General features: G+C 44.8%; 1 protein-coding gene across 1 annotated transcript in view; it reads left to right on the top strand.

Moving 5' to 3' along the window:
* SLC28A1 (solute carrier family 28 member 1) overlaps nt 1-21148 on the top strand; it is a 57793-nt gene that overhangs the window by 15483 nt on the left and 21162 nt on the right. Inside the window, exons 8-10 of the mRNA XM_079126846.1 lie at nt 712-789; nt 18385-18474; nt 20064-20135. Of these exons, the coding sequence (XP_078982972.1) occupies nt 712-789; nt 18385-18474; nt 20064-20135 (240 nt within the window). The remainder of the gene's footprint in view (nt 1-711; nt 790-18384; nt 18475-20063; nt 20136-21148) is intronic.

The raw sequence follows: 21148 nt of genomic DNA on the forward strand, positions 1-21148 counted from the left end.
ACATCCCCAGTCCTTTTTACTTTTTATTTTGAGATAGGGTCTTGCTGAGTTGCCCACACTAGCCTCAAACTTGCAGTCCTCCTGCCTCAGCCTCTCTAGTAGCATATCCCCAAATTATAGATGGGAACATTGAGTCCTGGATAAGAGAAGTGACTTGTCCCTGCAGTCACAATGGCAGAGCTCCTGCAGAAGTGAGTGTGAACTCCCACATTAAGTCTACAAGTCTGGAATGGAGACAGGATGTGGAGAGGATATGCCATTGACTATCAAGGGATGAAGCAGGCACAAAAGACACCCCCTTTGAAAGCCTTCTCCACATGGCTCAGGGTCTTGCTTCCTCCATTGTCTCTTCTTTAATGTTTTAACAACTCTCATCTCAGGGTTTTTCTTTAATATTGACTAGAAAAATATCTCTCCTGCAAAACATGCTCTAAAAGAACAAGTGCCCACAATTGTCACTTTAGTGCCTGTTGCCAGGCAGTGCCCCACCCCTGACAGGGACCAGGCAGGACTGTGTTCCAAGGGCAACCTGCCTGGGCCAGAAGGGCCTGTGGCATTGGCATCCCTCTCTCCCACCTGGACCAAGGCCAGGCCCCCGCTCACCCCAGCCTGGGACTCTGCCCACAGTTCCCTCTCTCCTCCCTTCCTAGACTCACCCTGTGTTTTTGTTGCGTATGTGTGTGTGTGCTTTTTTTTTTTTTTTCCTTTCAGATCTTCCTGAGCTACACTGAGGCCGGTTCCAGCTTCGTATTTGGGGAGGCTCTGATCAAGGATGTCTTTGCCTTTCAGGTCAGCCTGATTCTTGGTCCAAGGGGTGCTGGCAACTGCTGCCCAGGTTTCCAGCTGATGGGGAGCCTGAGCCAGCTGGGCAGGGCCAGGCTGCAAGCATAGGGCAAGGGCCTTGGCAGGGAGGGTTCTTGTGGGCACACGTTGGTTCTTAGAAAGTTAATGAAGCTTCAGCTCCTGGGTCCTAGGAAGGGCCCAGCAGTGCATTCAGTTTTGGAAAGTGAGCTATTTCTGTAAGCTTTTTCCTAAAGACGAATACATGACAGAATTGCTGGGAGGCTGATGGGAAGAAGAGGAGGTGGGGGGCGTTGAATGGCTCCTGCTAAGGTGTTAGCCCCTGACATGCTGCAGGGACTCTGGGCCTATAAGGGACAGTTTCCAAAGGTTCAAACATTCTTCTCAGGGTGCTCTTCCTTCAAGGCCCCTCACAACCCACCTTTGTCAGGAAGCTGTTCTTTGTAGTTCAGCTGCAAACTATAGCTCCTTTCTTTCCAAGCTCCCCTCTCCCTCCCTCACAAAAATTTATTGTGCACCTACTGTCACACAATATTTTTTTCCTGTACTGGGAATTGAACTCAGGGTTGTTCTATCACTGAACTACATTCCTAGTCCTTTTTATTTTTTTTATTTTGAGACAGTGTCAGGACAAGTTGTCCAGGCTGGCCTTGAGCTCGTGGCGTTGCCTCAGCCTCCCAGGTCTCTGGGATTATAGATGTGGGTCACTGTGCCCAGCGTACTGCCACACAAAATTGTATAGGGGAAATTGATAGATCAAATATACTGTTCTGTTTCCAAGCACTTAATTTCTAATGGTAGATCACCAACCCTAATTTAAAACAGGGCAGCCTGTGATGAGGATGCTACTGGTGTGACCCACCTTGCTGTTCTGGATGGAAATGTGGTTGTATTTCTTCTTTCTCCAGTTACCTGTTCAAGCCCCTAAATATCTTGTTTATTAAGGACTCTAGTATTGTCCTTTTTTACCTCACACCCAAGTTGTTTAGAGGCCCCTAGACTCATTCCAGGTTTAAGCTCCACTTCTAAATGCCAGGGAGAGAGAGAGAGAGAGAGAGAGAGAGAGAGAGAGAGAGAGAGAGAGAGAGAGAGAGAGAGAGAGAGAGAGACACCTGGGGCCCTGTTTACTCAGTACCTGGCTCCAGTTTTCTGACTCTAATGCCACAATACCATGGAGGAAAATTGCTGCTGCCCACCTGGCATGTCCTGGACCACCACCCCCTGGAGGGACTATATAGGCCCCCATGTAGGTTCCAGAGGGTTCTGCTTTTTATCACTACTCTGGCCACTGTTCCCAGAGCCTCCCAACTCCTCTGGGAGTGTCCGGCCCAGGAAGCTTCCAACCTAAGGCTTGGACTTGGTCAAGGACTTCTGGACTGGTGTTGAGGCCAGATCCCTCTTCCCAGTCCTGACCCTGACCTCCTGTGGGTCTCCTTTGGACTCTTGGTGTTTGTTGGGCCAGCAGACTCTCCGAGGAATCTCCAGTTCATCTAAGGAGTTTTAATCACACCAACCCTAAAAGGAAAGGGAGGGGACAGGTTCCTGTCTTCTCAGGAGTCTTCTTGTCTCTTGTACAGATTTTCCTATAATGTTTTCTGAGGCCAATTCTGTATAAGAAAGATATATGGATCACCCCAGAAATCCCCTAACACCATGCCCTTAGGGTAGCGTGGGCTGCTTTCTTCATATCTGCATAACCAGGGAGAAGGTCACCCAAGCTTCCAGGAAGAGCAGTGAAGATCTGCTTCAGCTGACTTCTTGTGGCCACAACACAAAAGCTCCAGCAGTTTCTCAGATTTCAAAACACACACACTTTACAATTCCACCACCCAGGGTGGCTGGGTTCATCACAGTAAGGGAGGCAAAGAAAGTGCCTGGGGAGCCCCTGTAAGGAGAGATTGTTGATAACTAGGGTCAGCAAGGAAAACTCCCTGAGGATGTGTCATTTGACTTGGAGCTTCAGGACAGGGAGGACTGGGACATGTGCGGCTAGGAGCAGGAGGAATAAATGGCTTGATGAAAAACAGGGAGGTGAGAATTGCTGGAATGTTCAAAGTACAAGGTTCACTGTGGAAGTTGCTTGAGGGAGTGTATGCATCAGGGGATGTGTCAGTAAATTTGGTGGGGCTGTATCTCAAAGGGTCTCAGATGTCAAGTGGGAGCATCTGGGTTTTGTCCCCAGTAAAGGAGGAGCCATTGGATATTTTTGATTGGAGTTTTGGATGATTAACATGTCAATAGTGGGGAGAAAGGATTATATCCAGGATGCTGGAGAGAGAGAGAGAGAGAGAGAGAGGACATGTATACAAGCAAGGAAGTTGTTTCATAATCCATCAGAAAAGTCACCCAGGGGACACAGGATGTGGGGACAGAGAGACAACCTGAGTGGAGCTTACTGCTTAGGTGCACATGTTGCTGTTGTGGTTGCATTTAGCTTTTTGAGGACAAGGCTTGGATCTTATCCATCTTTGTGTCCTTTGCCCAACCTTGAACCCTACAAAGCCCTCCCCAGGTGTTTTGCTCCTTACTCAGTGAATGAATTAATTGATGGTTCTCATGTGCCCTGGGAAGCCCCCCTGCACCTTCTGGGGAGGCTTTGCTCCCATATGACCTCTGCTACTAGTTGTGTTCCATACAGCCAGCCTCTCCAAGCTGGGCCACCATTTCCTGTGACTGTGTGACCTTGAGTGACTTTCTCTGTGCTTCAGTATCAGAGCTGAGATCTTTCTTCACCCTCTCCAGAGGGACCCAGCACTTCCCAGCCTTCTAGGGCCAAGAGCTACACAGAGGATTTGAAGCAAAATTCAGACCTATTATAAACCATTTTGTCCTCCTCTATACTCGACTTCCTGGTGGAACAGAGAAGAAAAGCTTAGGGAAAGGGGGAAAGCTAAGGAAATCATAGCAACTGTTCCCACTTATAGAAAGGGAATTTGTGCCAGCACTCATTTCACCCTTACAAAATACTATTATTCCCCTTTTACAGAGGATGATTCTGAGTTTCAGAGTGACTTTTGCTTCTGCATGATCACAAAATTAGTGAGCACTAGAGTCGAGTTTGGAGCCCAGATCAAGCACTATTGCTTTATTAGCTTCTGTGCCCTGATATCAGAGCTTTTTAGGTAGTGGTAACAAAAGGTCCTTGACCTGAGGACATTTGTTTCCCACCCCGCCTCCCCAGTTTATAAGAGATAGTATTCCTTAAGACTACTCAGTTACAAGTGACAGAAACCTATTTGCAACTCATTCTAAAGGCAGGACAAAGGGCTGCCTTTTGCAAGACTCACAAACTGAGAGGGCAAGGTAGAGCTGGTGAAGGCCAGAATCGGGGCCCCAAGTTTGCCAAGATCTCTGCCTACCCTTGGGTGTCAACCTTATTCTCTTATACTGGATATGCTCTGGCCCCCATATGCCCATTCTCATGGTGTGGCCCCCAGGATGGGAGCAACTCTTTTCTGCCAACTCAAGTTAGACAAGTCCTAGGGCAGGATTCTGATTGGTCTGGCTCAGATCATGAGAACACCCTTGGACCAATCACTAAGGCAGGGCCTTGGGATACAGCAGTTGGAGCAACTGAGGTCTTATGCTCACCCTTGCGGCATGATAGGGCCAGAGCTGGACCCCATCACTGCACTTCCAATCAAGGGAGATCTCCTTCTTCATGCTATAAGTAGAAATCAGGTGCATCATGTTACTTCTCCAAATACAAAAAACACCCTTCATAGCAAAAATAATCGTTTGAAAATCATATTCATGGTAGCAAAAGACTTTGAGATTTGATATTCAGTTAAGAGAGAAATAACAAGAAGGTGGGTTTATCATTAACCAATCTCAGTATTTTGCAGTCGAACACTAAGAATTTTCCAGATGCTGGGAGATCATGTCCTCTAGATAAATCCGTAGTCAGTGTATTGGCCAGTGGCATCCTTGGCAATCCTAAGCCAGATGAGAGAGGTCTTAAGACAAATACTTCCTGGTTGCAGAATTCCACAGTCACTAAACACAACATTTCATTCATACATTCTTTCCATCTCTCTTTCTCTTCTTCTCTGTCACACACACACACACACACACACACACTTTCCAAGCTAGGGACTTGCCTTCAGGTGGGGGTGGCTCTGTTGGGTGCTGAATGGAATGGAAGACTCAGGAATTTTCCATCTGTTCTTGTGAATCATGTGGATCTAGTCTAAAGTCTATGGCAAACTTCAGCCTGGGGGAGTCCCTAAACTCACTCAGACTGTCAGAATCTAAACTGTTTCCTAGGGTGCCATGGTCCAGCAGATGTCTTCTCCATAAAGGAGAGTCTTTTTGTGGGACTTCTGTCTTTAACCTACTCTGGACCTGGAGTCCAGTGCTGTCAACATGGCGACCGCCTCTTGGCTAGATTAGCTTGATTAGTCATTCCAACCTCCCTTCTAATGACTGCCCACCCCCAGGCCCTGCATCCTTCTCCTAGGTTGCCTGGCCAACCTAGGAACACACCCACTCATTCTTTCACTCTCTTCCTGCTTTTGAAACATGCTCCCGCCTACTGAGCTTAGCAGTGCTGCTCAGTGCTCTCCCTGAGGAGCCCCTGGGGTGAAGGAAGATGTTTCTGTCTCCTGAGAATTTCGATGTGTCTGCCTGAGGCAGAATACATAATCCCAAGTGGTCAGAATGCCAAATGTTGCATACACACACAAAAAAAGATAAAATAATATATGGATTGCAAGGTGCCATTGAATTTGGTGATTAAGGGGTTATGGGCAACCTTAGTGAGCATGGTTTTCAGAGGGGAGAGTGGGGAGTGGAGGCTGGGGCAGGATAGCTGAAAGGAGTGATTTGGGACAGTTGAAGCAAGAGAGCTCTGTTGAGAATGTGGCATGCAGGCAGAGGGCATGAGGGGGCAGAATGGGGAGGTCATCCTGGACACAAGCAGGAAATTGGGAGATGTGTCCAGTAGATAGCAGTAATCCAGTTTGCCTGGTCCTGGAACCCTATTCAACTCCAAGGCTATAAACACCCCAAGCCTACTATTTACCCATCCCAAAGGAAGAACTTAGAGGACTCAACAGAGAGGACCTGGATACTTTATTATTTATTTACTTCTTGGCAGCAGCTTACTGGAATATAATGGAGGGTTGCCCCATGCCTACAAGCAAGGGGAATATATAGTATTGGTCACATGTCCATTGAGAATGTGAATTTCCTTGTGTGTTTTATGAGTACATTCCTTTACTTTACAACCATGGTTCACTCTGTTTAGATCCTCTTCTTAAGATTGGAGAAAGTGGTCAGGTCCCCCTCTCCATTTCTTTGTTATCATGTTCTTTAGAGTCTTTCTTATCTCACTGCAAGCTTTCCTAGGAACTGATTAGTGTTTAACCCAACACTCCACCCATTTAGTGCCTCAGAATCCTCTTAATGTCCCTCACAATCTCAGACAGTCCCATATCTTCTGCAGAGCACTTGGGACAGGTCTCTGGAGGCACGTTGCATCCAGATGCCACAACAGCAGTACAAAGGGCAAGAGCCTGTCAGCAAGCATGCTTGGGTAATTAGGATAAGATTAATTTGTTTAGACACTGGAGTTAAGCATGAGAGATATTGTGTTTTAGTCCAGTTCTGTTTTATTCAAGTCTATCCCTATCTCATTTGTGAGTTGGGTTACCCAGGGATGTCCTTGTACTGCAGCCACAGGGAGTTCTGAGCAGACCCAACAGTCAATCTGGTCGGCATGTGTAGCTTCCACTACTCAGTCCAGGAATAGGTTACTGACTGCTAACCTATGGAGAATATGGTAAATTTCTAATAGGCACCAATAATGGTAAATCAGTTTCATGGTGCAGTATAGAGCCTACCATATGATCTTATGTTAGTAAAGTAGCCAGCACAGTAGGCTTGCCTAGGCACAATATCAATCAATCTGTTTGCACTTCAGGGTTATAGAAAGAATAAAGCATCTTGGGAATATGTAACTGTCTTAAACTGATACAAAGTGTTCCTTAGATGATGACACCCAAGGATAACATCACCTGTACTTGTGAGGACCAGGTTCCCAACATAGTAGGACTAACTTGTAAATTTAGACATTCTCCCTCCTCCCAAGGGGTCAGTAAGGCAAACCACTGGGGGCTTACTTGTACAGTCCATGGTCAGTTAAGGTTGCTTGTCTCCAATGTGATGTCTTGAGGAGCCATAGCAGTAAGTCGTTACTTGTTCCCCAGGCTGGTTTAAGAAAATACTCGTTGGAGTGCCCTTTATCTATAACCCTAAGGCTGGCAACCATGGGTGAGATAAAAAATGGCTGCAGGCCCTGATGTCTGGGCTTCTCATTTAGTGTCCTCTGTGCCTCAGTCAGAGGAGCACCCCACAGCCATATAGAGTTACTCTCAGTCCTTAAGGCTTGTTTCAGCAGGCCATTCGTTCTTTCACCTAATCCCATTCTGTTGGATTGTATGGCAGGTGGAAGATCCATAATATGTCCTGGTCTTGAGTCCACTGTTGTATGTTATGGCCTGTGAAATGGGTTCCTTGGTCACTCTCATTTACCTGTGGTGTGCCATACATGATACCCAGCTGGATCAGTTCCTTAATAGTTATCTTTTGATTGGCTCTTTAGATGAGAAAGACTTAGATCAAGCCTATAACTGTGTCCACACCAGTAAAGGCATATTTGACTCCTTCTGATAATGGGAGAGGGCCAGGACAGTCTATCTGCCATCACTTAAGAGAGACATCACCTTACTTGATACACCCCTCTGTGATATTTATTCATCATGGGTAGTGCTGAGAACAGGCAAGACAGTTCTGGCATGCAGCAACATCAGACATCATTATGGGCCATCTCCAGAATGTCACAGATGCCCACACACTCTTCTGACCTACATGCTTTAATCTGCAATGTAGCCAAGTGGCTGTTTCTTTTGCTGGAACTTCTTCCAGTCATCTTATCTTCGCCAATTATACAACCTTGCCTGGTGCTTCTCTGATAATGAACTCCATGGCAAGAAGGGCAGTCTTAGTGGTACACAATTATTTTTCCAATAAGCTTTTACATTCCTCTGCCCCCTTCCAAAACTGTTACCCAAATCCAATGGGGGTCTTATGTCTCTTCATCTGCTGTCATAAGCCCCATCCAAAATCATCTGGAGTGATGTGGATGGTAAGCTTAGCAGGTTTTGATGTGCCTAGTGTCCCAAGGGCTGGTGCCTGTTTTACTGTCCATTTGGGCTCATTAAAAGCCTCAGTATGCTAGTCAGCGCAGTCCCACACTGCACCCCTCCTACACAAATCATATAGGGGTCTTAATACTGAGTCAGACAAGGGATGAGAGCCCTCCGATAACCCCACAGGCTCACACATTCTTGTATTTGCTTTACTGTGTTTTGAAATGGAAAATGCCTGAACTTTATCTATCAGAACCTGAGGTATGACCTACAGCTTCGTCTTACCCAAACAACACCCGAGAATTTCTCCAATAAGCTGGGGCCCTGTACTTTGTCAGGGTTTATGGCCCATCCTTTCCTTGCACTTGAGTCAAAAGCATGGGGGTAGCCTTGGTGAGCACTAAAGAGTATCAAGTATGATCATTATTTAAACATTCACAAGCTAAGTTTGGCACCAGGTTTGTTATACATGACAAAAGGTGGGGCAATGGAGATATCCTTGAGTAACACTGGAAGCATCCACCATCAGTCTTCTCATTTGAAGGCCAATGAGGCTTGATTCTCCAGAACTTTGTTTGTGATAAAGAAGGCATTCAAAAGGTCCAGCACACAGTGAGATGTTCTCGACTGAGTACTTAGCTCTTCTAAAAAGGCTATATTGCATAAAGTGGAAGGATCACCTTATTTAATTTTCTATAATTCACTGACATGTGCCAAGTTCCATCCTGCTTTCTCACCAGTTACACAGGGAGTTAAAAGGACTGTTGGTTGGACAAATTATGTTTACTTTAGCTAATTCATATAGTTTCCATTATTATTATTATTAGGTACCAGGGATTGAACTCAGGGGCACTCAACCCCTGAGCCACATCCCTAGTCCTATTTTGTATTTTATTTAGAGACAGAGTCTCACCGAGTTGCTTAGTGCCTTGCTTTTGCTGAGGCTGGCTTTGAACTCTTGATCCTCCTACCTCAGCCTCCATAGCACCTGGGATTACAGGTGTGTGCCACTGCACCAAGACTCCATCATCTCTTAATGGTCACTGATATTGTTTGGTGGAAACAATTTAGCAGCATTTAGACAAAAAAACAGGGAGTATTTAGCATGCCCCCTTAATATTGACTTTACAACTGACACATGCTTAATCTCATGGCAATGCAAATGGAACTCCCTATAGTAGTTGGTAGGTATTTACCCCACAAGATATCACCACTCATTATATTTTCAGGCATTTTCAGTTTTGTGTCCAAACCACAGAGAATGTTATGGCTTGGACTCTTGCTGTTTTCTCATATCCATCAATATCAATCAACTTACCTGAGAATTTGTTAGGATTACTATAAATCAATGTACACTCAGCTCCCATGTCCACCAATGCTATTACTCTGAATATTTTTTTATTCGTTCTTTTTGGTTATACTTAACAGTAGAGTATATTTTGACATATTTATACAAACATGGAGTACATCTTTTTTTTATCTCTAATAATCTTTTTTTTTATTGTAAACAAATGGGATACATGTTGTTTCTCTGTTGAGTACATCTTATTCTAAGTAGGATCCTGGTCTTTTGGTTGTACATGACGTGGAGATACACTGTGATTTATTCATTTATGTATATTGGAAAGTTATGTCTTTCCTATTCCTGTCTCCGACTTCCCTTCATTCCCCTTTATCCAATCCACTGAACTTCTATTCTTCCCCTCACCACCCCCTTGTTGTATGTTAGCATCCACATTTCAGAGAGAACATTCATTTTGGAATTGGCTTATTTTGCTTAGCATATTAGTCTCCAGATCCATCCATTTACAGGCAAAAGTCATAAAGTCATTCTTTTTATGGCTGAGTAATATTCCATTGTGTATATACACCACATTTTCTTCATCCATTCATTTGTTGAAGGGCCCCTAGGTTGGTTCCAGAGCTTAGCTATAAACATTGATGTGGCTACAACACTGTAGTGTGCTGAGTTTAAGTCCTTTGGATATATGTCAAGGAGTGGGATAACTGAGTCAAATGGTGGTTCCATTCCAAGTTTTCTGAGGAATCTCCATACAGCTTTTCATAATGGTTGCACAAATTTGTAGTCCCACCAGTACTGTATGAGTGTATTCTTTCCCCACATCCTCGCCAACATTGACTGTTTCCATTCTGAATATTTTTTTGAAAACTAATGTATTGCCAATTCTGTATATGGCCTTTGGTCCAGAGACATAGTTCAGACCCCTGAACCTTGACCTTTTCCCCAGTTATTCCACACCCAAGGGCTCAAAGACACCTCTGGGGGAGTGGTGAACTCTAGGCTTTGCTTTCACTGTATCTCCTAATAGAAGAGGTTGTCTTTGTCTGCCTTTCTATCTTCCTTTTCTTTTTCTTATACAGAAGTAATGGCCAAAACCTCTTGTACTTTGGCAATTGCTTCCATAACTTGTGTATCTATTTTCCTTTCATCTACTCCTGCTGCTATTAAGTCCACCCACATCTGTGTATGGGAGACTTGGAGAGGTCCTTTCAGTTTTGACTGGTTTTACGGACTCCTGTTTTCTGCCACAATCTTTCTGTCTCCCCCAGGTCTGCTATCAGTTGAGCTGCTTGCTGGAGTGGCTGCCCTACTAAAGGGGATAATACTGATGCCAAAGGACCATAAATGGATGGAGGGGCTACTTGCAACACTGCATCTCTCATCTCAGCAGTAAAAGTCATACTGTTTGGGTCTGGGAAAGGCTGAGTATAAATAGCATGTTTCATTTCCAGTTCCCACAAACGGCTCTGTAGTTCTTCCACAGAAGCCCAGGTGCCTCTGGGCATAGCGATATCTCCTGAATTCGGTCATATATTGTAAGTTTCAAGAAGTAGTCAAGCTACTAATGACCCCTACACTTTCATCAGTAGCCCTGGGATACTTACCACAGATGTAAGGTAGGCCGAGCAGTTACTGAAGCCATTTTAGACAATTTTATACCATTTAAGGTCTATACCATCTGCTTCAGTGTCTCACAAGCAGAGCAGCCATGTAGGTACACTTTCTTTCATTTTCTGCATGAACTTGGACCCCAGTTCCACCAGTTCTGTGGGGGGTAGGGCCTCATGGTGATATGTAAGCATCTCTCTAGAGTGGGGAGATCCGTATCCAATCTCTCAGGCTGTTCCTGCTGGGTCTTTATCTTTTGAACTGTTACTGGTCTAGTGTTCTTTGTACTTTCATCCTCCACCTCAACTTCTGAGTCAATGGATCTAGTAGACTCCCAGAGTGAGTCCCATCTCTGGGGGGTCCCAGTTTTCACTAGTCGCCAATGTCCTAATGTAGATTCTGGACCCACACCGTCCCCTCAGTTCAGCATAGCAGCAGGCCATGATCTGCTGGCATTCTAAGCGCCACAACAGCACTTTCTTGTTGTCCACCTGTGCTAATTGGGCCTATCTTTCTCATTTTAACTCTCCCTGCACTCCATAGTGCTGAGCCTGAATGGTTAACTCTAGGTCTGTGGCTAATTTTAAGGTACACAGTAGGGGTCTTGCCAGCCCAGAAGAGGCATTGTTTCATTTTCTCACAAACACTTTGGATGCTGCTTCTGACCCCTTTTTGCGTTTTCAGGGCATCCCCCATACTCCTGTGGTGGTCCTTACCCTTCCAATAGGGAAGCTACCTCAAACCACATCAAGGTGGTGGTTAGGCTGGAATCCTCCCCACAGACCTCATGACCCTTCCTGACTCTGGAGTTCACTTGACATACCCTCCTTTGGGATCCTTGCCAACTATGTCAATTGTTCAACCCCAAGATTGCAAATGCACCAAGCATACCATTTACTGATCCCAAAGGAAGAACTTGGAGGACTCAGGGGACATTTTATTACTTACTTATTCCTCAGCGGTGGCAGGCTGGGATGCAGTGGAGGGCTGTGTCATGCCTACAAGCCAGGGGAATATATAGGATAGGTTGCATGTACAGGTGAATTTCCTCATATGTTTTATGAGTCCCTTACTTTACAAACAGGGCCATTCTGTTTAGAACCTCATCTAAAGATTGGAAATAAGTGCCAGCTCTCTCTCTCCATTTCCTTCTTTATCACATTCTTTTAGAATCCTCCTTAGCTCACTGCAACCTTTCCTAGGAACTGACCAGTGTTTAATTCAACAAGCCCCTTCTGCTTTTGGGTCATGATGGTGGACGTTGCTGTGGCATCTGAAGGGCCTTCCAGCTTTGGGTTTCTGTGGCTCCTTGTGACCTGGAATTGATGATGACATTATCTACAAGTGATTAGGTTGTGGGATCTGAGGATATGGAGCTTTGCCCTAACAGTCTTAGGAAGTCATTGAGAGCCTTGTTTCAGCTCCCTTCAGGGAGAGGAGGGAGCTGGGCCACATCCTCAGTGGGCTTAGCCCTGTTCCAGGCCAAGCGATGAAATTTAACTCAGAGCATGTAGTCTACACTCTAGAACAGTGGTTCTTAGAGTATGATGTCAAGACCAGCAGCACCAAGAGTCCTGGAAAGACCCAAATCTCAGGCCCTATCCTAAACTTATTGAATCTGAAATTCTGGGGATGAGGCTCAAAATGTGCATTTTTAACAAATCCTCAGATGACCACACTCTGAGCACCCACTGCTGGCCTGGAAGAACTAGGAATTCCTTCTTCCTTGGGTTAGGCTACTAGCAGGACCCACCTACAAAGTCATTGTCAGGACTTATTTGGCTCTTCCTCAAAGGGAACTGTCATAGTCTACCTGGGATGCTATCGCAAAAAACACAGACTGGGTGGGTTATAAACAACAGAAATTTATTCCTCACAGTTCTGAAAGCTGGAAATGAGATCAGAGTGCCAGCAAGGGTGGGTCCCAATGAGGGCCCTTTTCTTGGCCATAGGCAGTTGTCTCACTGTGCCTCACATGGTGGGAGGGCAAGAGAGCCCTCTGGGACTTTTTTTTATAAGGATATTAATCCCACTCATGAGGGCTCCACCTTCATGACCTAATCACTTTTCTCCATCATTTTGGGGATTAGGTTTCAGCATATAAATTTGGCAGGGGCAGGGTGAAGGGCAGATGCCAACATTCAGTCTATAGCAGGGACACATGCTACCCCTGAAGATAGAACAAGATTTACCTTTGGCAAACTACTTAGGGTCATAGAGGACCAGGGCAACCTGCCTAGTGACCAGGTCTCCAAGCCTTTTTAGGTGTGTGACTTTGGGCAGGTAGCCCACACCTCAGAGCCTCAAATGTGCCCATCTGTGAAGTGGAGACAGTTACCTCTACCTTAATAGTTTTGAGGATCAACAAGTCGCCACACTTAGGACTTCATAGAAGGCACATAGCAGGACTTGCTGGCTCATCTCTCATCCTTTCATGACAACATTATCCTGAGCTGCCTGTTCTTCTGTCATCTCATGCACTACAGGTCCCAGAGGTGTTTCTGGACTGTGAGATCATATTTGCCACAGGGACCTTATTTAGTATTAAATATCTCATCTTTGAAAACTGGGGATCACTTCTTTTTCATTTCCTTTCACACCCTTGAAAGTTACCACTTAATCCAAAACACAGCTTCCTTTCCACTGAAAATCTCTGTCACGCAGATAAAATATGTCTTGGTGCTAATTCTGGATTTGGGTCCTGCTACCCTGAGCACCTCCTTCCTAACCTATGTCCATCTCTGCAACCCTGCCAGCTGCCCTGCTGTTCCTCACATGAGCAACTAGATGGGCAGTCTAGACAGTACGTGATCTTCTGTGCGTCTCACTCCCAGGAAAGCAGATGATGTCACCGCCCTATGCTGGGGATGCTTCTAGCCCCAGGCAGTGAGGAGTCATGGGGCAGGAAAAGGATTTCTGGAGCCAGTGCCTGTCAGGTGACATCCCCAACTGCAGTGAACGTGGTGACAGATGTAAAACAAAGTGAGTCCAGATGAAAGCTGGGGAGTTCTGAGAAGGGAGAGAGGAGTCCTCCAACCCCAGCAGAGCTTGCTTCTCATCTCCAGCCCAGCCAGTCGGGACCCAGGCTCTCCACTCTCACCAGGAACTTTTCTGGTATTCCCCCCACCCCTCCTTTTTTTACTTTGTGCTGTACTGGGGATTGAACTCGGGGTTGCTCTACTACTGAACTACATCCCCAGCACCTTTTTATTTATTTATTTTAAAATAATTTTACTTGTATATGGACATAATACCTTTTATTTTATTTATTTATGTGGTACTGAGGATCGAGCCCAGTGCCCCACACATGTGAAGCAGGCATTCTACCACTAAGCCACAACCCCAGCCCCCCGGCTCTTTTTATTTATTTATTTATTTAAAATCTTAATACAGGGTCTTGCTAAGTTTCTGAGGCTGGCCTTGAACTTGTGATCCTCCTGTCTCAGCCTCCCTAGTCACCAGAATTACAGGTGTGCACCACCATGCTCCACTCCCATTCTTTTTATTTATTTTTTTATTTTTAAATGTGGTGCTGAGGATTGAACCCAGTGTCTCACCCACACTAGAGGAGTGCTCTACCATTGAGCCACAATCTCAGCTCTCTCATTCATTTTGGAACCTGAACCTAAATGTGATTGCTCTAGGTGCTTCCTTCTTCAAAATTAAAATCAACAGGTCCTTGATTCTCACCTGCTTCTAGCCAGGCTGTTCTTCCTGCACAGCTCAGGGTCTTGAAAGGGCTGTCTGGACTCGCTGCCTCTATGCATTTTATTCCCTTCCCTCCTTGGATGTCCCCACGCCTCCTCTGATGCTGCTCCCACCTAGGCTGCCAGAAACCCCCTAACTGCTAAGTGCCAACAGTCTGCCTCAGGCCTTACCTTACCAGAGCTCTGAGGCCCCCTTTAGCTGACTGGGCAGGCCTTCTTGGTTTGCATCACACCCCTCTCTGGCTGTCCTCCAGCCTCTGGCTATTTCCTCTCTTTCACCTCTTACCCTTCAATGATGCTGACCCCAGGGCCCTGTCCTTAGCCCCTGCTCTGCTCACTCCAGGCAGTTTTCTCAGTGCATTGCATCCACCCCATCATCTCACCCATTACTTTAAATTTTTTTTTTTAAATTTGTTCTAATTATTTATGCATGATGGTAGAGTACATTTATGCATTTTGATAAATCATACATAAATGGAGTATAATTTCTCGTTTTTCTGATTGTTCTTATTGTAGGATCACATCAGTCATACAGTCATATATGTACATGAGGTCATAATGTCTGTTTCACTCTATTATCCTTCCTACTTCCATACCCCTTCCCCTCCCTTCACCCCCCTCTACCTAATATAAAGTACCTCTATTCTTCCCTATCCCTGCCTTATTGTGACTTAGCTTCCACATATCAGAGAAAACATTAGGCCTTTGGTTTTTTGGGTTTGGCTTATTTCATGTAGCATGATATTCTCCAACTTCATCCATTTACCAGAATGCCATAATTTCATTCTTCTTTAAAGCTAAGTAATATTCCATCATTTTCTTTATCCATTCATCTGTTGAAGGACACCTAGGTTGGTTCCATAGTTTAGCTATTGTGAGTTGAGCTGCTATAAATATTGATGTCACTGTGTCATTGTAGTATGCTGATTTTAAGTCCTTTGGGTATAAACTGAGGAGTGGGATAGCTGGGTCAAATGGTGGTTCCATTCAAAGTTTTCTGAGGAATCTCCATACTGCTTTCCAAATGGTTGTGCCAATGTGCATTCCCACTAGCAATGTATGAGTGTACCTTTCCCCCCACATCCTCACCAACATTTATTTTTGTTTGTATTCTTTTTTTTTTTTTTTTTTTTTTTTTTTTGCAGTGTTGGGGATCGAAACCAAGCACTCTACCAACTGAGGTATCTCCCCAGCCCTTGTTTGTATTCTTGATAATTGCCATTCTGATTAAAGTGAGATGAAATCTTAGAGTAGTTTTGATTTTCATTTCTCGAACTGCTAGAGATGTTGAACATTTTTTTCATATATTTGCATTTCTTCTTCTGTGAAGTGTCTGTTCAGTTCCTTAGACTATTTATTGATTGGGTTATTTCTTTTTTTGGTGTTAAGTTTTTTTGAGTTCTTTATATATCCTAGAGACCAATGCTTTATCTGAGGTGCATGTGGTAAACATTTTCTCCCAATCTGTAGGCTATCTCTTCACATTATTGATTGTTTGTTTTGCTGAGAAGCTTTTTAGTTTGAATCCATCCCATTTATTGATTCTTGATTTTACTTCTTGCACTTTAGGGGTCTTGTTAAGGAAGTCAGATCCTAGGCTGACATGGTGAAGATTTGGGCCTACTTTTTCCTCTACTAGGTGCAGGGTCTCTATTCTACTGCCTACGTCTTTGATTCACTTTGAGTCGGTGTCGTGCAGGGTCAGAGATAAAATTTCATTTTGTTACATATGGCTTTCCATTTTTTCTAGTGCCATTTGTTGAATAGGCTACCTTTAGCCAAAGCAATCCTTAGCAAGAAAAGTGAAGCAGGAGGCAGCAAAATACCAGATGCTCAAACAATACTACGGAGCTATAGTAATAAAAACAGCATGGTACTGGCACCAAAACAGACATGTAGACCAATGGTACAGAATAGAAGACACAGGAACAAACCCACATAAATTCAGTTGTCTCATACTAGACAAAGGCACCAAAAACATTCACCCTTCACTTTTTATGGACGAGTCCCAACCGGGGTGACCCAGATCTCCCCTTAGCTCTTAACCCTTTTATCTAGCTGCCCACTTGACACTCCACTCTGATGTTCCACATGCATATCAAACCCATCAAGTCCAAAACTGAACTGATGATCTTGCTCCAGACTTCTCCTCTGCCTTTGCCCCTCTGCCTTGAGAAATGTCTTTCTATTACGGAAAATTATAGGAACAGATGGGAAATTCAGAAATAGAGAAGAACACAAAATTCTCTCAGCCCCTGCCCCCTGCACACAAAATCCAGTTCTTTGACTGGAGAGCACTGCCTTCCAGGTTACTTTTTCTCTCTCTATATATATTTTTTTGGGGGGTGCTGGGGATCGAACCCAGGGCCTTGTGCTTACAAGGCAAGCACTCTACCTACTGAGCTATCTCCCCAGCCCCCTCTATATTTTTAATATTCCAATTTTCTGACTTAACATCTTAGCATAAGAATGTTCCCATGTGATCACCAATTCTGCATGACTATAAAATTGATTAGTTAACTGTTTGGAAGATAACACATGAGTAGAAAAAAATCAAAAGGTACAAAAAGGCATAAGGTAAAAAGCAAACTCTAGCAGGTGCGGTGATGTACACCTGTAATCCCAACCTCTCGGGAGGCTGAGGCAGGAGGATCATGAGTTCAAAGCCAGCTTCAGCAATGCTGAGGCACTAAGCAACTCATTGTCTCTAAATAAAATACAAAATAGGGCTGGGGATGTGACTCAGTGGTTGAATGCCCCTGAGTTCAATCCCTGGTACCCACTCTCCCCCCAAAAAAGCCAACTCTACTCCTGTCCAAGACACCTGATAAAACGGGTCATGCTCATGTCCTAGTGATGACCCATGTCACACAAGACCACAACACAATGGTCTCCCTCTTTTTACCCACATAACAGCATGGCATACACCCCATTGTACACCTTCCCTTTCCTCACTTAACAACCTGTCTTGGAAATTGGTCTACAAATTTCCGTAGAAAATTTCCTCATTCTTGTTTCCTGATTCAGTACACTATTGTGCGGTCATGCCAGAGGTTATTAAACTGGTCCTCTGTCTTTTAGATATGTCAGTTTTTGCCAGTCTGCATTATACATGAGACCACAATAAGAAAGCACCAGGGTGGGGCCAGGGGCCCAGAAAGGGAGGCGTAGATGTGAGGGAAATGTTGAGAAGAGGTAATAAATCTTGGAGTGAATGAAGAGACGTTTTAAGGACAGTAGAAGAAAATGGGGTGACAGGACAAGTTGCTGGTTGCAGGTTCACTTTGAGTCTGTTCTGAGCTTGTTGGTGCTGAGTGGAAGTGGAACACAAGAACGCTTGGGCCCAAAGCATGGGAGGGCGATGAAGGTCAGAGTTATAGACCAGGCATTGAGCTCCTGGAGGAGGGGACATCATGTAAGTGCTAGGTCCCTGGTTAGCTCCTAATTGAACCTTCAAAACAAACCTGAGAAATGAGCATTTTATCTCTGTTCTGGAGACAAAGAAACAGGTGAGCAAGTAGCACACTCAAGCCCTGCTCCCCGCACAGACAGGCCTGTATGTAGGGAGGAGAGAGGGAGTGGTGGCCTGGAGGATGGTCACTATTGAGAGGGAATGGAGAGGACAGTAGTGCCTCCAAAGAGGCCCCACATGCATAGCACCTGGGGTTTCCTGCACTGAAATTAGAGCTTCTTCCCTGGACTGTCAGGCTCCTGAGTGGCAAGGCCTTGGATGGAGTAGGCTGTCTGGACCCTGCCTGGTCTCCTGTCACCTGCCTGCCTCTAACCTGGGGTCTTGTGCTCTCTTTCCTGGCAGGTTTTGCCCATCATTGTTTTCTTCAGCTGTGTTATGTCCATTCTGTACTATGTGGGCCTCATGCAGTGGGTAATCTCAAAGGTGAGTACTGTGTCCATGCCTGGGCTCTCTCACAGTCATCAGCTCCCAGGGTCCACACCCTCCCAGAATCCCTTGATTCCAGGGTTCATACCTTCAACAAATCCCCTGTCCCCTGGGCCCTCACCCTTATCCTTTTCTCCTGAGGTCTATACCTTCCCAGAATCCACTGCTCCCATGGTGCCGCGTTCTTCTAGAACCTACCACTAACCAAACATCTTTCATATGATCTCTGGTTATGATAATAAGAAGAAATGGCACCCACATCCAATGTGGTTTCCATGGGAGGAAGGGTTGTAGTCTTGGGCTATACTGAGGTGTTAGGGAAAAAATAAAAATAACATATCCAACAGATCTTAAGAGGGCTAGGGATGTGGCTCAGTGGTAAAGTGGTAAAGTGCTTGCCTGGTATGCAGGAAGCCCTGAGTTCCATCCCCAGCACTAATCATCATCATCATCGTCATCATCTTGAGAGCTGGTAACAGTGGGCCACATTGAACAGACTTCACTTGTATAAATGTCAAATTCTGTGCTTGTGTTCATAAAATCTGCTGCATAAAACCAGGATGTAGGAGACATTATTGGACCTGGCAAAAGATTCTGAGATTTTAGCTGATTAAGCTCAGGATAAATCAGCACCATCAGGTGGCTGCCAGGATGCAAAAACAACCTGTGCTTATGTTAAGAGCACACCCTGCATAGTGTGAGGGAGGTGTCTGTCCCCAGATTTGGAGAATGTATTCAACCAAGGGGCTGGTACAAATAGACTTTTAAGCAAGAGAGTGAAAGGGCTTCAAACCATGCCTTCAACAGAACAGTGGAAAGAATAAGGAACACTGGACCTGGAAAAGAAGAAGTTAGGGGTAAGAAAGCTGTCTTCAAATACTTACAGAAGAGAGACTCTGGAAAGGGCAGTCTGGGAGGCACAAGCAGTGAAGAGCAATTTTGGGGACTCTGACTTCATCACGATTGAAAGGAACAGCTTTTTTTTTTTTTTTTTTTTTTTTTTTTTTTTTTTTTTTTTTTGGGTGCTGGCGATCAAACCCACGGCCTTGTGCTTACAAGGCAAGCACTCTACCGACTACCCACTGAGCTATCTCCCCAGCCCCAGGAACAGCTTTTTAATATAGTACTTTCCAGAGCCTTTTCCACAAAAACTCTAGTTCCCTAGCAATGTTAAAAAACATTGCTAGGGCTAGATACGGTGACACATGCCTGTAATCCCAGTGACTTGGGAGACTGAGAGGCAGGAAGATCACAAGTTCCAACCCAGACTGGGCAACTTAGCTAGACCCCCATCTCAAACTAAAATAAAAAGGGCTGGGGATATAGCTCAGTGGTAAAGCACTTGCCTAGCATGTGCAAGTTTGATTCCCAGCACCACCAAACAAATAAATAAAATAAAATAAATAAAGAGATCCCATCATTTAATACTAGTCACAATAGCAATGAAATTTCAACATGAGTTTTGGGGAGAACAATCAAAGTATAGTAGGGTCCTGTGCTGGGCTGAGAGTTAGAAGACTTATAAGACTCTCTGATTCTGGGGCTTGCTAATGTCAGCTCTCAAAGAACACCCTGCTTGCTTCTAGATTGCCTAGCTGATGGAGGTTACCATGGGCACCACGGCCACTGAGACCCTGAGTGTGGCAGGAAACATCTTTGTGAGCCAGGTGGGTATTATGGCTTCCCCTAGGAGGGTGAGGGCCCTGGAGCTATGGAGCTCTGATTCAGTCCACTGAAGAGCCATTTAAACCTTCTCCCAGGTTCCAAAGGCTACTATCCCAAAGGTGCTCCATATGGGGGCTATACACTTTGCCTAGCTCATGCCAGAAAGGACCTGTCTGGCACCTGCTGTCACTCTAACCCTAGGCTCTCTTCATCAGCTTAGAGATTCACAAATCCTACATGAGAAAACTGAAGCTCCTGAGATGGGAACAGTGTGGTCAATGGCCCACAGCATAAACCAAGACTTAGAATCCAGATTTTTCTCTTTCCTGGCCATTGATCTTTCTGCTATACCATTTTGTCTTTTTTACCCCCTCCCTCTTTCTCAAAATGGATTTTCAAAAGTAAATGTGACTCTGAAGGGGCCATGTGTCCTGAGTCCCTTCAGGCCTAACCCTCTTGAGTGAAGAAAACTCTGGAGGCCTTTAGGATCTGTCCTGGCCCATCTACCTAACATTTGAGATGCCAAGAGACACTCTTGCCAGAAGATTCCATATTTGATTGAATAGTTTACAAAATTTTGGCAATCACTTGCATCTTTTTTGCTATGGCGTGTGTTGATTTAAAATATTTTTTGTTTATTTTTAGCCAATTAAAATGTATGTGCTGACAGATAAGTAGTCCCAAATATTCCTTAAGAAGTTCAAACTAGGGCTGGGGATGTAGCTCAGTGGTAGAGCATTTACCTAGATGTGGAAGGCTCTGGGTTCAGTCCTCGGTACAAAATAAAATAAAATAAAAAGAGGAAGAAAGAAGATACTAAAATACAAAGGCATTTACTTTATATGAGCGGCTACAAATGCAATCCACGTTTCTACCGAGAAAATATAAATTGTAGTGAATGTGTCACTGGGTGACATAAAGAGCTCCCAAGGTAAATTAACAGCACAAGTTGTTGGTCAAGTTGACCTAGATTTCTGCCTCATTTCCTTCAAGGGGAGGGGATGGGGAAACTTCA

The sequence above is a fragment of the Sciurus vulgaris genome, assembly GCF_902686455.1.
Source record: "Sciurus vulgaris genome assembly, chromosome: 2".
Taxonomy (NCBI): domain Eukaryota; kingdom Metazoa; phylum Chordata; class Mammalia; order Rodentia; family Sciuridae; genus Sciurus; species Sciurus vulgaris.